The following is a 15,761-nucleotide window of genomic DNA, read 5'->3' as shown; positions in this document are numbered from 1 at the left end:
TCATGTGTTGTCATTACTTCTGTGCAACTGATAATATAGGCCTAGTATTTTTCTTTCAAACTTCGGCTTTCTCTACCTCCCTTATTTTGTTAGTGTTAATGTGAAATGTTGATCTACAGCTGAATACATATTTTAAAGCAATGCATTCCATTATAATTACAAACTTCCACTGCCTGAATTTTGTGTTTTCCTTAACATGAATGAAGACATTTCCACCATAAAAGAAAACCTCACCAGAATAACATAATTGTTTGACGCTCAAAGAATACCCAGACATCCCGCTTAATGATGAAACCTACACGCCCCTGAAAACTAACTTTAAACTCATTTCAAAGTCACCCTGTATTTGAGCCTTAGGATATCAGTTGTCGTTTGACGTGCAGTTTAAGGGTGGTAACGAAGCTCCGACTAATTGCTTCAATGAGCTATGATTTAGTAATCGGATGGATTTCTGACAGTCTCACGACCCGATTACCTGAAAATCCTTGTAGGCTACGCCTGTGCATGCCAACAAACCCAATGGGGAATACAGCGCAGACATAGACAGGGCAGTCAACGGGAGAACATCTTGGTCCTTTACTTATATTTTCGTTACACGCTGCTGCTTTATTTACGTTGCATTGTCATGGTTTAGAGGGAGAGAGAAGGATGAAGATAAAGCGATGATGGATTTAAAATGAAGTCTATCTGGGGTTTATTATTTTATAAGTATAGCAACATATCTATCCACATCTTATTGTTGATTTGATTTGTAGTTGTAATTGTACATCGTCAATTGATGCTGTTACGGTTGCGGACCAACGCCCCGCCCTCATGGGTAAAATCCTCCGTTTGTCGATGGCCATGCGGATGACCATGTGTTTTCCCCGCATGTGATTTGTTTACCATTATGTTCATTTTGATGTGCCTTTCCCCGGACGTTATTGGTTGCTGCATCGGAAAGCCGAGGATCCGAGGAAGATAAAAGACGGGCGAGCTCAACATTTGCGGCAGCTTGTCTCGGATTTGCAGCGTGCCATTTAGGTCTTGAAATGCTTTCTTTTGTTAATTGATTGAGGCTCTTGTTAGCTACCTGGGAACTGGGCCTAGGCAAAGTTTGTTAGACATTATCGAAAACCGACACGCAGTTACACCTTTGTTTAGGAACACTAGGCACAGGGGTGCTGTTCCACTCGTGTATTTTGGGGAGCTTTTCGTTGGTTATATTCATTTCTTTGATTTGGACAGCACCCAATGGCCCTTTTCCTTTTGTAGTTTTGCCTCCTCTGTTTGTGTTTCATTGATTACCCCAAGATCCGGGTTGAATAAACGACTTTAAGTTAACCAAAGACATCTGGTTTTATGTTGCCACCCCTTCCCTTAGCGGGGGACGTAACAGATGCACAAATGGAAGCTTGTGATCTTGTGATCCCTTTCCAATGGTTAAAACTCGGTGAAGAAAATTGTTTAGTTTCTGCCCGGCATAAGAGGAAGCTGTCATTCAGAAAACATTTTTTATTGTTTAAAACAATGCAAGCATTCATACAAATCAATGTGTTTAAAACTGTTGAATAAAAGCATAATTTTATAGTAAAAATCAGTTATGTTAAAAAATATGATTAACTCTATGACTAACTCCACAAATGTGCATAAACTTAAAGTGCTAGCCTTGACTGTATAAAAGCCATGACCGCACTAACAGTAAACAAATACATACATGAAGGTCAGACCGACACCACTCTGAAATATATCAAATGAAATACAGCACCTTGTGGCCGAGCTGTACTTCTACTAGAATCCATTTGTTCTAAATCAGTGTAATAATTTCTCTAAAGTGATTTAGCTATAATCTAACAATCTTTCGTGCATTGGCGTGAATGAAGAGCCTGTGCCTGTAATTTTTTCCTGAAGTGCTTCCTGTGTTGACACAGGATTTTAGCTGCATTAGTTCTTGACAGAAATCTTCAATGAATTCCAACGCCATGCAACCTAGCCAAGGTTTATACTATTTGGATCAATATATAAATATACTTATTTTAAAATCCATTGATGCGTTTTCATGATGTGTGAAATGTCATCACAGATTATGTGTGTGTGTGTGTGTGTGTGTGTGTGTGTGTGTGTGTGTGTGTGTGTGTGTGTGTGTGTGTGTGTGTGTGTGTGTGCGTGTGTGTGCGTGCAACCCTCCCATTAATGTGTTGGCCGTGTGGTGGTGTAATACGCGGAGGTAAGTGCGGGGGTATACGCCCCGCAGCAGCAGCACCCTAAAGGTTTGGTCCTCAATCCTCGGACGCCAGACTTCCGAGTCCAAAGTCGAAGATCTCCCAGCTTTCTTGCGGCATTTCTCGGCGGCACGCCCCCTTTTTGTCTTCATCTTTCGGAAATCAGAGAGTAGACCGAGAGCAGCGATGACGCTCTCAACAAAATGGCTGCGCCCGTGAAGAGATATTTTTTTGTAGGCCTATTTGTACCACGTTTGTCATTTTAATGTCGATTTTAAATGCTCTAACACACTTGATTACATTGCTACTTTATTCCGGTCACCAATTTATGCCTTGCACGGTCTTGCTCTTCGTGCAATACAATGTGAGGTTGTGTTTGTTTTCAGGCTGGTTTGCTGAAGAGGCTCATGTAGCTACGACTAGCCAATTTCATGACACAATCTCAAAGACGAACAAGAACGCTATAAATGCTCCGAGACCGGAAATGACGTCAAAAGTGCAACTCGGAGTCGGAAGGCTGGCGTCCGAGGATTCAGGAACACACCCTAACCCACCCGCCCGTCAGACGTTACTGCTGCGTACGCTGAGCGGGCCGCTGTCCCGGACCCTCCCCTGATCCTGAGACCGATTACCTGGATTTTCAGGTAATCGGGTCGTGAGACTGTCAAAAATCCATAAGGGTACGGTCGGCGGTGGAAACGCGAGCCGTAACTGAGCTGCGCCGAACCGCACCTTCACTACTCCACCGAGCCGCACCGAATCGCAGCCGCGAGTGGAAATGCAACGACATTATACCTCGTTTCCAACGAGCGGTTCGGTTCGGTGCGGCTCGGTCCGCTTATATTGGCGTTTCCACCGCTAAAAGTTGGGCAGGGTCCCAAAATAAGCGCGCTGAGCGGCGCTAAGCCACTCCTATATTCAGTAGGCTACGCCTCCGTTGGGGTACCAAGCGGTATGCAAGGTTGCCGTGAAGGTGGAGCTACACACGCCGTCTGTTAATTGGTCGACAGAATCGTCCTTTCCGTGCGACAGGAGGATACATACAAACAAACACAGTGCCTGCAGGGTATTTCTAACTAGAGGTGGATTCAATGATTCGTTTACGTGAACCAGTTTGCGTCAGTCAGTTCGCCAAGATGAGTCGTTCGCGAATCGTTCGTTCAGCCCAGTTTCCGGTTCAGTCCAGTTTCCGTTTCCGGTAGCGGTGAATCGCATCATGCAATGCACCCATTGCATGGTTCTCAGCTGAGTCAGTCAGACTCAGTGCTACCGGAAACTCGACTGAACTGGTTCAGTCGAGTTTCCGGTGAATCGAATGGCGAATCGAATCACTTTATCCTGAAGGTTGAGTCAATATCGTTAATTTTATATATTAAAAAAATACCAGAGATAAAGGAACAATGTGAAACCCTAACCCTAAAATGTAAACACCAGGCTACTTGACAAGAAAATGTAACGGACCACCTGAGGCTTTACTTCACCTCAGAGATAATGCGTTAGTTAATAATGATATGCCTTGCGGCATATCATGCGGCATCACCTGCGCATAGTGCTGCTGCGTAGGCCTACATGGACGTTCCAAGTATGTTTACTTCATGTATCGTTGAAGCTAACTAAGTAAAGCCTAGTTATAACTATAACCTGCTCCTGGTGCAGTGCAAGCAACAGTGTGTGCCGTGAGTCGCCTCGGTCCCTCGTCTTCCTGAACGAACTGTCTGCGAGTCGTGGGTCTGGGAGGAGTCAATTCTGAGTCACGAACGACGCGAACGAGACGACCGACGCGAACGAGACGATCGACGCGACCGACGCGAACGACGCGAACGAGAGAGAAGAACCAGTTCGGATCGTTCGTTCTAACGATTCGTTCGTTCGAACGAATCAGTTCGCGACCGAACCACCTCTATTTCTAACCCTATTGAAGAAAATGTTGCGCAAAAGCTTGCCGTCCTTCTTGGACGTCCTCCATTGTTGCTCTTTGTTTAAGGTGTCGCAATCTTCTTTTTAATTTCAGTGAATTTATTAGTAGGCTACACTGTATCGTGCTGCTAAGATGTCACAACGCTTACGTAGCTGCCGCGGCTATCGCCATCCGGCTTAGACCAACGCCCTACCATAAGGGTACTGGCGGCGGTGAGACGCGAGCCAGATTTAGTCCATTCAGATGTGCATGATACCGACAATCAATCCAAAACACAGATATATGTTTTGAATGTGTCAAATAATGAAAAGAGAAAATGTTCTACAAGATAAGAAAACAATACAAAAAAGTATAGTAAGTGCCATCTTTGGGCAGATAGTGTTTACATGAAGTGAAATAACTACATTTGAATATACTTTGAAGCCCTTGTGTATAACTCTATGGCTACATGAATAGTCTCTCTATCCATCAAGCTGCTCCTTGAATGCATCCATTGCTTTGAATGGTTAAATAAATATGTAAAATATTCTTAACTAGCTATCTGTCGTGTTCTTGAAGAAAGTAGTTCAATCCGGGTCGCTTTTAACTCACTTTATTTGTTAAAGTATTTCGGTACGGTTACTATGAAGCAAAAGGAGGGAATTGTATTTAACACGCGTGTAGAGAAATACCGCAGCGCTATCTTCCAGCCCCGGGGCTCCCGACTCCCGCTCCCCAGTTGTATCAAGTAGGCGTGGCCTATGTGAAATAGGCGTGGCCTATGTGACGTATTGGCTCCGGCTTCCTCACCTGTCTAAAGGTGCTGCCATCTGTGGCTGGAGTAGTTATTGCAGCTTATATGTTGGTCATGCTCCCCTTGTGGCTATGTATAGTAATTACAGCTTATATGTTTGATCCTGCTTCGTTGTGGCTATCTGGAGGTAATGTAGCTTGTGTGTTCGATCCTGCTTCCTTGTGGCTATGTGGTATGGAGGACTAAAAGTGCCACAATTAAATAAATAAATACACCATTAAATAAATAAATACACCATTAAATAATTCCTTAAATGTGTCATTAATTAATTAAAATTGGAATTAAATACATAAATGTTTTATTAAATGTGTCATTAATTCATTAATTAAATACTATTTAATTAATTTACATTTACATTTCAGGATTTACATTTACATTTCATGATTTACATTTACATTTCAGGATTTACATTTACATTTCATGATCCTGTGTATGGAGGACTAAAACTGCCACAATTAAATAAATAAATACACCATTAAATAAATAAATACACCATTAAATAATTCCTTAAATGTGTCATTAATTAATTAAAATTGGAATTAAATACATAAATGTTTTATTAAATGTGTCATTAATTCATTAATTAAATACTATTTAATTAATTTACATTTACATTTCATGATTTACATTTACATTTCATGATTTACATTTACATTTCAGGATTTACATTTACATTTCATGATCCTGTGTTGCAGTGCTTCATGAAATGTCAAACTGTCAAACTCGCCCATCAAAGTTGGTAGGTGGATCCTAACGCCTGATTGGCTACCCTGCGCATCAAGTCAAGGCAAATCAATTCCAGATAATGCATTGACGCAGAGCGAGTGAACACATTCGGTTTACAAAATGTCTAAAAGCTGCCCGGAGCTGCTGCGAGAAGCCGCTAATTTAATAGAAGAGGCTCTGAGCAGAACTCCGACGGCTCCGACGGCTCAGTCACAGCAGACACCTGCTGCTCCATTACGTACACCCGTCCAAGGTAAGCTAAGTAATTTCATGTTAGCCGGGTGTGCTACTAATCACAGCAAGGGCTAGCTAAATTTGCTTCGTGTGTAATACGTTCGTTGTTAATGGTGGGAGCATAAAACTAGTTCGCTAATCGGCTAAATAGTGTGAGCTGATTTTTGGCGGGAGCGTGTCTATGTTCCCCGGGTCCTATGTTCCCCGGGTCCTATGTTCCCCGCTTTGTATGAGACAGGGGAACATATGACCCTTTTTTTAAAAAAAAAGGGTCCTATGTTCCCCGCTTTTCCCAAAAAGGGTCCTATGTTCCCCGATATGTATGTGACCGGGGAACATAGGACCCTTTTTCTGAAAAAGGGTTCTATGTTCCCCAGTTGCGGCGGGGAACATAGGACCCTTTTTTTCTGAAAAAGGGTCCTATGTTCCCCTGTCTGGAAGACAGGGGAACCATTACTGGACCATTACTTCCAACATTCCTGGAAGAGGACGTCTGGTTACGGGAAACCCATTTGTTACCTGTTCCACTGTTAAATAGCGGCCCAAATTGGTGGGCGCTATCCTGGTAATTTCTCTGCACAATTTGATTAGCTAAACATTTGTTTAGCCAATTCATGTAAAACTATGAGGATTTTGATTGACCCGACCCTATATTTCCCTATCCTCGAGCCGGGTCGGGCCGGGCCTTTGATCGAGCGTTTGTGTTTTTTTTTAATCATTGCTTTATTGGCCTAATCTGAGGAGAAATCTATGCCATAAACAGAAATATTATAGGCCTTTATTGCACGGGTCTTCTCAATGCCGTGGAACGCTCCGTTCACTTGCATGGGTAGTGGTCCGGTAACTTCAACCCCAGCGTCTTCGGTTGCTAAGCGACGTCAACGTCTTTGGCGGACTATTTCACTGCTGATCAACACTACGAATGCTGGTAACGAATAATTTGTAAAAAGACACACCATGTGAAGTTATTTTTTCGTTTTGGCAAGTAGCTGTGGATTGTGTAATAAGCGGGATAATGTATAGAACGTCGCCGGTCATTATCGAAAATAAGCCCCTTCAGGGCGAAGCAAGACACCTCCGCTGCACGTCGGTGTCCTGTTCGCCCTGTCGGGGATTATTTTCCCAATGATGACCGGCGTTCTAGATTCATTATTCCTTACATATATATTTAGCAGAGTAGGCCTACGTAACTAATGTGTACAAAGTTACACATGTATTAAAAAAATGTCGGGTTGAAATCGGGCTCGGGCTCATAATATTACATAATACAGAACGTGCTCGGGTCTATTTGGGCTATAGAACCCCCTAGCTCCGGTGTAGCATCCCAAGATAGAAGTTGAGGCTGCTTTAGCTGTCTGGTGACCATTTTTATCTATGTTGCAGCTGAGGTAGCAAGGCTCTTTGCGCCGTATAACGGCGGAGCCAGAAGAAATATCACGAGACGACCAGCTCAAGTCCAAGTGAGTCGAAGAAGCTATACACACACTGTGTGTTGTTTGGCTGACCACAAGGCGGATAAAGTCCCAAGCGTACAGCTTAAAGCGGACCTTCATACTTCAGGACTTGGAGAGCACAAAGTGACATTTTCAGGTCAGTGCGAAACTAGGCATTTACCAAAACCAAAATAAGTTTGTACTGTCCGGCTCGTTGAAATGATTTGCAGTTCTACTCAGCATTTCTTTTTATAGTTATAAATATTTCCTGTTCATATTTGACTCAAACTTAATTGATTTTCATAGTGTGAATAATAGTTATCACAGGCTTATTTGAGTCAATATGAGTTATGATTTTATTTTTTTTCTCCAGGGAATGACAGCGATCCCATGGTCATAACAAACAAGTTGATGGAAGTATTTCCGAAGCTCCAAGAAGGGGGAGGCTTCGAATTTTTAAAAATTGCAGGATCTACACGGAGTCGAAATCTGGCATTGCTTCAGTGTCCCAGCACTGGATACACGCTTGCCTATCTAAAGGATCCAGCTTCGATGATTGGACAGGCTACAATCTTCATTCGTCCGCTTCAACAGGATCTACCCTTCGATTGTGTACATACATTTACAGAGACCTAGTTCAATACATAATCAAAACAAAGCTTACTGGTGACTTTCAATCATTAATTAAACGCTATTTGTTGTTGTTAGGAGAGCTCAAGTTCTGCCTCTGGTCCAGTCATCCCCTGCATCACCTGTCAGAAGGAGGTTCCCTTTTCAGAGATGAAGCTGCACAGATTGAGCTGCAATGGGTATGTACTTCCTAAAGCAATGCAAGGGTCGCATATTCATTTTTCTTTGGGAAAATGTCTCTCTTAAGAGTCTTGTGCACACAAATAAGGGAGTATGACCATAATTTAAATTTTGTTAACTTCAAGGACACCCATGCAGGAATCAGAGAAAGAACAAGAGGGAGGCCAAAGTGATAGTGAGACCGTCAGTGACAGTGTTCCAGTGAGGCCTGGAACATCAGCTGAAAGTGCAGAAGTGCCAGCAGTGATGGTCAACGAGGAGCTGGATAGTAAAGAAGCAGACAGCGGTTTGTGTCATCACGATAGGGTTGCTATAACTGAGCAACTGAAACAAAGTCAATAGAAAAATAACACGATATAATTAGATAAGATAATACAGTTACAGACAATTAACCTCTTAAACCCGAGCGCCCCCGGGGGCGGGGGCAGCTGCACCAACGTGTGCTGTAAACAGCTGTAAACAGCACCACCATGCTCCAACATGTCCATGTTGCATACCCACGTAACGGGAAGAAGCTCGGCTAAAAGCCCATGATAACCATTTTTACCTAAACAAAACACAATTCTAACAACAAGCAACTAAATGAGCCCGTAGCAAAACACGCAAAACGTGCATGCGCGCATACTGGCCGTCGCCGATTTCGCTACTCCATGCCACCCACACAAACTATAGGTCATATGAAAGCTGAGGCTCCACAAATTCCAATGATATCACTCCCATCACTCTACGACGAAAACTCACCGAACTAGCAACCAAAGAAGAGCAGAATAAACAAAACAAATCAAAAACGTTATACAGTGTGATACTTTTGAATGGCGAATGGTTTTTTTTACATGGATTCGGGTCCCTCGATTTGACGTTCCCTCGACTCTATTGGCTCTTACGGTTCGATAGAGGTGTCAATCATCCAAATTGACCAATGCATACCCACAATATCTTGGGTATATCCAGCAGTGGCATGACAGCCCTTAGTGTTTATAGTTAGTTAGTTATAGTTGTTCAAAGTTGCTGCCAGCGTGTTTATATATATATATATATATATATATATATATATTTATCCCTAGTGATTGTAGTTTTTAGCTGTGTTTTTACCTTTGATTTTACAGTTTGGTTTTATTATATGTATTTCCCAAATATATCTGCTCCAGTTGGAGTCAAACTTCATTTCGATTGTATGGTTTACTTTGACTGGAAAAATGTATAGAGCCCTGGGTGAATTTTCAAAACAAGTCAAAAATGTTGAATTTGAATGGAATGAATACCTATAGTGATATGTCAGTGAAATAAAATTAGATTTACAGTCTGGTACCTTAGAAAGGTCAAATGGTGCCCAAAAGTGCCCAAATGGCACCATTTAGTCCGCCTGGACCTACCTGTACTAAAACCTCTCTAAAATCACTTTATTCACTTTATTAGCATTTATCCTGGAACAGGGTACTCATTAGATGTTGTTATATGTTTCCCTAAAGGTTCTGGGCTACTATCCCATAGTTTCAAGGTGGTATTCACTCTAAGAAATGTGTTTTCTCTAGGCGAAAATTTAAAATTGACATTTCTTACTATGTTCTAGCAGAATTTACTCTGACACAGTAACATCTATATTGATTCTGACACTTCTGCAGTCCCCTCACAGGTGTTACCTTCTTTTTGAAACCAACTTTATTCATATAGCCCTTGTAGTTGTGGAGGCATACTCTATTCATTTTGGGCATGTCATTTCGGGCAGGAGGCCTGTGAAATAGGCCTAGGGCTTAACAGGTTAATAACATGCAACTGGGTTATATTTTCTAACTGTTCCTATATTTAAATTTTGTTCAGAATGCTGTTTTGCTGTTGTCTTGGATGTCTCTCTGGAATAGATAACATTATTGTTGTTGTTTGTTTAGAATGGAAGCTTATTGAAGAACCGTCTCAAGCTGCCAAAGTTTTCAAAGAGAATCTGCTGAAGGAACATGCATCTGGGACACCACTTCGAATGAAGATGGATGTAAGGGACTCTGAAGAGGACAGGGAACGGGAACTTCTCTTGTTCTATAAACAGCAGCAAGAATGGGCATGTCCACTTCATTGTACTCTTGTTGGTAAGTAATATAAAGTTTGTAAAATAAATGTATAAGTAAAGTTTATACCACTCAAGTATCTTATATGGAATTGTTAAATGGGAGAATGGAATCCAAACAACTATATAATTGATGACCACTAATGAAAATATACCATGCACAATATTCTCCTGTAATCTGAAAGAATCAATATTAAGGATGCTATTCTAGAATTACAGCCAATAGAATATTGACTATTTTTTCCCTTGCTTGTTAAATGTTAACTTATCCAGTTACCTGTATTAGTCAGCCACTGTTTTTCCACTGTGTTATTCTCAGTATTTTATTTCAGGTGATGCTGCTGTCGGAGAGGGAGTGATGAGGTACTTTCTGACAACGGTGATATCCAAACTCCAATTTGGATTCAGTCTAGATCTTGGTAAGTCTCTTACTATTTGAAGGTTAATATGTACTTTTAAAAATGTATTTAAGTGGTTTAATTGTTGTGACTTTATCCCCTGCTCTCTTGATATTTTACAGGAGGAATGGGCCGAACACTGCTGTTTGAGGGTGAACCTGACCATCTTGTTCCAGCAGCATCAGAGGCACTCATTGAAAGCAATCTCTTCCGGGTTGCAGGAAGGATGTTGGCCCACAGCTTTCTGCATGACGGTCCCCATGTCACAGGATTAAGTCCTGCTGTGATTCATGTACTGTTCAATGGGGATCCTGAAATGGCAACTGTTGTTACAGAAGACTGTCCTGATCTGCACATCAGGAGTATCATAAAACTGGTATGTAACATATAAGAAACTTTGTCTTGCAAAAAATATTGTTTGGGCAAATATAATAACTTGTACGGTCTTGATTCTAGCTTGAACAAGAAGAACTCACACCAGAACAGAAGGACACAGTTTCAGATCTTTCCATGTCTTGGGATCTTCCAGCAGTCACCAAAACAAATCGGAGATGGCTACATAACAAACTTCTACTCCATGCAGTGAGTTCCTGCTGGTTAAGTCACATAATTCATTGCTGTAGTTGTTGAAATTATAGTTATAATTATAAGTGTTGTAAACTCTGGCTTGTTATGTTATCACTGGCAGAGATGGAAAAGGCCAAATTTCAGTGGTGAAATTCATGCTATGAATACTTAATGATATTTAGTCTTTGCCTATTGTCATGTTAGTTCTTCAAAACCACCATTTAATGTATATACAGTTTTAAAAAATCACACTACAGTAAATTGAGAGCAGCTTAACAACACATGTCTGGTTATGTGAATTTGCTTTTTGATAATCTACTTTAAAAAGGTGATACAGTCAAGAGTTCACCACTGTTAACTTCTTTCATTTACAGTTTTTAAACATTCGCAATAGACACAAGTTGCTGAAATTTAGAAAGTGGAATTCCCCCATTTATCCATTAGTTATGTCTTAAGCAGAACATTTTTGTCAAGTGTGCATGAAGCACCGCATATTCTCAATCACAGGCAAACTGGGACTGTAGACAGGACAACTAGCACTCTTTAACTTGTCATCCAGGTAGAATGTGATTTGTTGCAAAATGAAGGGAAAATACACATGTAAATAGTGGCATACATTATTTTAAAATGTGTAAATGTCTTGTAAAGGGTTGCTATATTCTGTACTAGAGTTTGAATGGATTTTATAAAGCACTTTATTGTGCTTTTATGAACATTTTCCCTACTATGCCAACTTTTGTAAAATTTGGGTTGAGGATTTGGACTGTAATATGGGTCGGTTCTGTCTCTTAGGTCATTGGGAGGACCATGCGCCAGATCAAACAGTTGAGAAAGGGACTGAAAGATGTGATGGTATGGCCTCTGCTGACATCTAGGCCAGATGTTGTCCCACTTATTTTCCCCAAAATGGCTGAAATGCAGTTCACACCCCAGGTAAGTCAGTAATTTAGTTATATTTGTCACTTTACTTGATGAATTTACATGTATTTTCAATGACTGAGCTGGTTATTTTTCCTTTTACCAAGAATGTGATCTGCATATTCCTTCACCAAAATAAATTCTCCCTTTTAAAATAATTACAATTTGTGTATTCTTTAAGATGCTCCTACAAAAAATCACATGGCCAGTTGAGGACAGTGATGATGAAGACTTTGACTTAGAGTCCACGTGCCGCGTCACTGGCTTTCTAAGGTTGTTCATTGAAACAGGTATAAACACCTTATTTGGCTAATGCATTGCTCTCTTTACAAATGCTTCTATGTCTCATGGATAGATGTGATCAATTAGAACTAAATGTCTTGAATCCATTTTATGACTTTTAGCTTCATCAGGTACCCTGGCCCAGCTGTTGACATTCTGGGTTGGCTGGGAGATGCTACCTCCCAAACTGAGAGTGGAGATTTCTGGGGGAACCCTTCCTACGTCCTCCACATGCTTCGAAACACTAAAGCTGCCAGCTCATTTCAAAACCTACATGGATTTTGAGGAAGCACTTGTCTCTGCCATAAATAGTGCACAGACTGGATTTGGACTTGTTTAATTTTTTCAGACAGATGTCATTGAATGCACTGTTAAGTAGGTCAGGTCAATTGACACAAGTTCAGTGTCTTTGAAAACTAATAAACAAATAAAACACTGGGTTGGACATCAGTCTGCTATGATTCTTGATAAAACTTGCACAGTCTCTACGTATAATCTAAGTGCATCAGTTAAAGAAACTCCTGGAGCTGGCAAAATGGCAACCTCTTCATCTGAGAGCTCACGGGCCAGCTGAACCTCAGGGACTGACACAGTGCCTCCATGAAGACTGTGAGGTCCGTTCCAGTCGATCCCATACTCTTCAGGAACCTGAATGGAGGACAAGCATGATCAATCTTGTACTTAAAACTAGTTTGACATGTCATTACACAAGGTAGTTAAGATTGTTATTTTTGGTCACCAAGTCGGTGAGAAATTAAATGTTGCCTATTCAATTGTTGTTTTGTAAAATAATACAGTTGTGCATAGTATGCACCGTAAAAATTACAGCTCAGAGGTTGATCTTTGAAAGCTCAGGAGACTGAAGAAACTATAACCTATGTTTCATTTAAAGTAGCACATTTAGCACAATATCTTGTCCCATTATTCCTTTGGGGAAACAGACAGTGAAGTGTTCAAAGTTGATTGTTCTTTAACCTCAGTAGGATCCTCCATAGGGCCTTGCTCTCTGTATCTTCGCCAGAGTTGCTGTGGCGACTGATTCCTTTCAGTTCTAAGACCATGAAAGTTCCAAGCATCTCGGAAAGAGTCGAGGCTTTGCTGAATTAGTGGAAGGAAGATCCGGTGCAGTGCGAAAAGATGGACTTCATTGTCTGGATTCAGTGTTCCCTGATCTTGCAATGAAGTGAAAATCTGATAGAAGAGGTCCAGGGCATGTTCATAAACATCTCTCCACATCCTCTCTATTCTGTGTTTAGGATAAAATTGACAAATTGTTAATTTACGTGACATATGCTAAAGAAGTACATTAAACTGGTACGTTTGTTTTGTGAGCCTAGTTGTCAAACATATTTATTTACCGCTGATTGTGGACACTTCTGCCTGTGATGTGTGAATTCCTGTCGGTACCTCTGCTTCTGATCATGAATTCTGCTACATCTGCATTCTCCCCCCCTTTATCAGACCGTACCCTTGATGGCAGCCCATACTGCTCGGCAGCGGCAATAAAGCTCTGTAAGACCGTCTGAGCACGATTATTGCCAGCCACAGTCAGGTAGACCACTAAACGACTGAATCCATCCACCCCACCATGGACAACAAATCTCCACCTGTCAGCCAATTGTGAACACATGAAAAATAACAACTTTATTGTAAAGCAATTCTAATGAAACATCTAGAAAGATGCATTGTTTATCTACTTATATCACTGACCTGATGAGCTTATGGTGGCCATCTATATGCCACAAAGAGTTTGGGCCAGGAACAGAATACTGTCGTCGTCTTAATACACGCAGCCTTAGACGTCTCATGTAGACTCCCTCTGCATCGACTCTGCGTAAAGACTCTTGCAGTCTTGAGACTGAGGGGAGGAAAATAAAACGAATAACCACACACTCACTGGCTACTTATTTTGAGGAAATAGTGGTGTCATAATGAAAGACATGACGTGTGTATTTTCTATTTTGGATTTTTGAATGATTTTTTGTTTAAGAAGACTCATTCCCCCTGGGTTGTATGAAGTAAGCGAGGTGTGTTTATTTACCTTGCATGTCATGTTAATTAGGTTTGTTGTCCCGTTGTCATGGCGACCACTGCGGTCCAAAGGAAGTCCGGTTTTCGCTACGGCTAGGATACTTGTTACAACTGTATTTGTGTTATCGCTCCTCCAGTGATAAGCCAGGTCTTGATTTTAAATACAGGGCTTTAATGATCGTCAACCCGTGAGAACCAGGTCAAAGAAAGAAGATATAAATGAACAAAAAATAATGCTGTATGAATGTCTAATAAAGCTTGCGTCATAACATAAATACAACTAATCATCTGACACTGGAGGTCTGCAGCCAGACCTCTCGCAACGTCTTTCCATAAGCGGACTTCCTTCACCTTTCAAAGGGCAGAGCTCTGTATTAAAAATAAATGTTAATAATGCTCATATTAATATACTCACTTGGAACACGCACACCTCTTGCATTCAGATGACCGCGCATTAGCTTGTAGCCGGTGTTTGGATGTCTTCTGTGAATTTCACTTACAATACGGTCTAACTCCTCATCACTCACAGCTGAATAGAGGTCTGTCTTTCTGCACAAACAAAATATCAACATCAAGTAATGTTACCTTAAACATAATATCCTTTCTGAGTGGATGAGACCAGCAATCCCTAAACTGAATTAAAAAAAAGAAAAAAAAAGTGTAAATACCTTAAACCGTTTTGTTTCATGCGCCTCCTGATGGTCCTCTTTGACACTCCGAACATCGCTGCAATTTGACCCGCGGGTAAGCCACTAAGAACTTGATGCTCCAGAACTGCACTCGGTATGTCAAACGCCAAACGCCCCGGTCCCTGTGTGTGTTGGGCCTGATGCTCCCTGGTACCAGAGAAGCGGTGGACTACTTCTTCTAAATTTGCAGTCACTCTATAATCAATATCTTGGTCAGAAAGTGCGGAAATAACTCCAAGAACTTCAATAAATTCCTCTGCTTTACTCGCTACATGCTCTGGGTCAGCAGGTCCTGCTTCCACATCCTCTGCTAAATCTAAAACGTCTCTCACCAACTCCCTAGAAAGATCATCTTCTTCTTCTTCTTCACACTCTAGATAAAGTTTAAGTTCAAATCAGTTTGACAGTTTAACAATTCCTCTTCTTCTTCTGCATTACCGCCACCTACTGGTATGGAGTGCTCCATTTTCTTTATCCAAGCACTCTACTTCAGACCAAAGCAATGGATCAGACTCGATTAGCGTTAGCCCCACCCACCGATTTTGATGGGCGAGTTTGACAGTTTTACATTTCATGAAGCACTGAAACACAGGATCATGAAATGTAAATGTAAATCATGAAATGTAAATGTAAATCATGAAATGTAAATGTCAATTAATTAAATAGTATTTAATTCCAATTTTAATGAATTAATGACACATT

At 41.1% G+C, this 15,761-nt stretch overlaps 1 protein-coding gene and 1 long non-coding RNA gene across 3 annotated transcripts; one reads left to right on the top strand and one right to left on the bottom strand.

The window, feature by feature from the left end:
- The first annotated feature begins 5,725 nt into the window (after positions 1-5,725).
- On the top strand, positions 5,726-12,710 carry LOC307085619 (uncharacterized protein). Its single transcript, XM_079750476.1, has 12 exons — positions 5,726-5,891; positions 7,256-7,462; positions 7,679-7,917; positions 8,014-8,114; positions 8,241-8,401; positions 10,002-10,196; positions 10,507-10,593; positions 10,695-10,948; positions 11,029-11,154; positions 11,932-12,072; positions 12,239-12,347; positions 12,462-12,710. The coding sequence occupies exons 1-12, from the start codon at positions 5,759-5,761 to the stop codon at positions 12,677-12,679; spliced, it is 1,971 nt and encodes a 656-aa protein (XP_079606602.1). The 5' UTR covers positions 5,726-5,758; the 3' UTR covers positions 12,680-12,710.
- Positions 12,711-12,851: 141 nt separating this feature from the next.
- Positions 12,852-15,710, bottom strand: LOC307085620. Of its 2 annotated transcripts, XR_013812380.1 has the most exons (7): positions 15,039-15,710; positions 14,786-14,919; positions 14,381-14,539; positions 14,050-14,197; positions 13,698-13,946; positions 13,315-13,585; positions 12,852-12,987 (listed from the first exon to the last, which is right to left on the bottom strand). It is a non-coding gene; the product is annotated as an uncharacterized lncRNA (long non-coding RNA). The 2 variants fall into 2 exon arrangements; XR_013812381.1 differs by lacking the exon at positions 14,381-14,539.
- Positions 15,711-15,761: the final 51 nt, after the last annotated feature.

This window comes from Pollachius pollachius, assembly GCF_949987615.1.
Source record: "Pollachius pollachius genome assembly, chromosome: 14".
Taxonomy (NCBI): domain Eukaryota; kingdom Metazoa; phylum Chordata; class Actinopteri; order Gadiformes; family Gadidae; genus Pollachius; species Pollachius pollachius.
The sequence above is the reverse complement of the archived record's forward strand: the minus strand, read 5'-3'. Positions and strand labels throughout refer to the sequence as shown.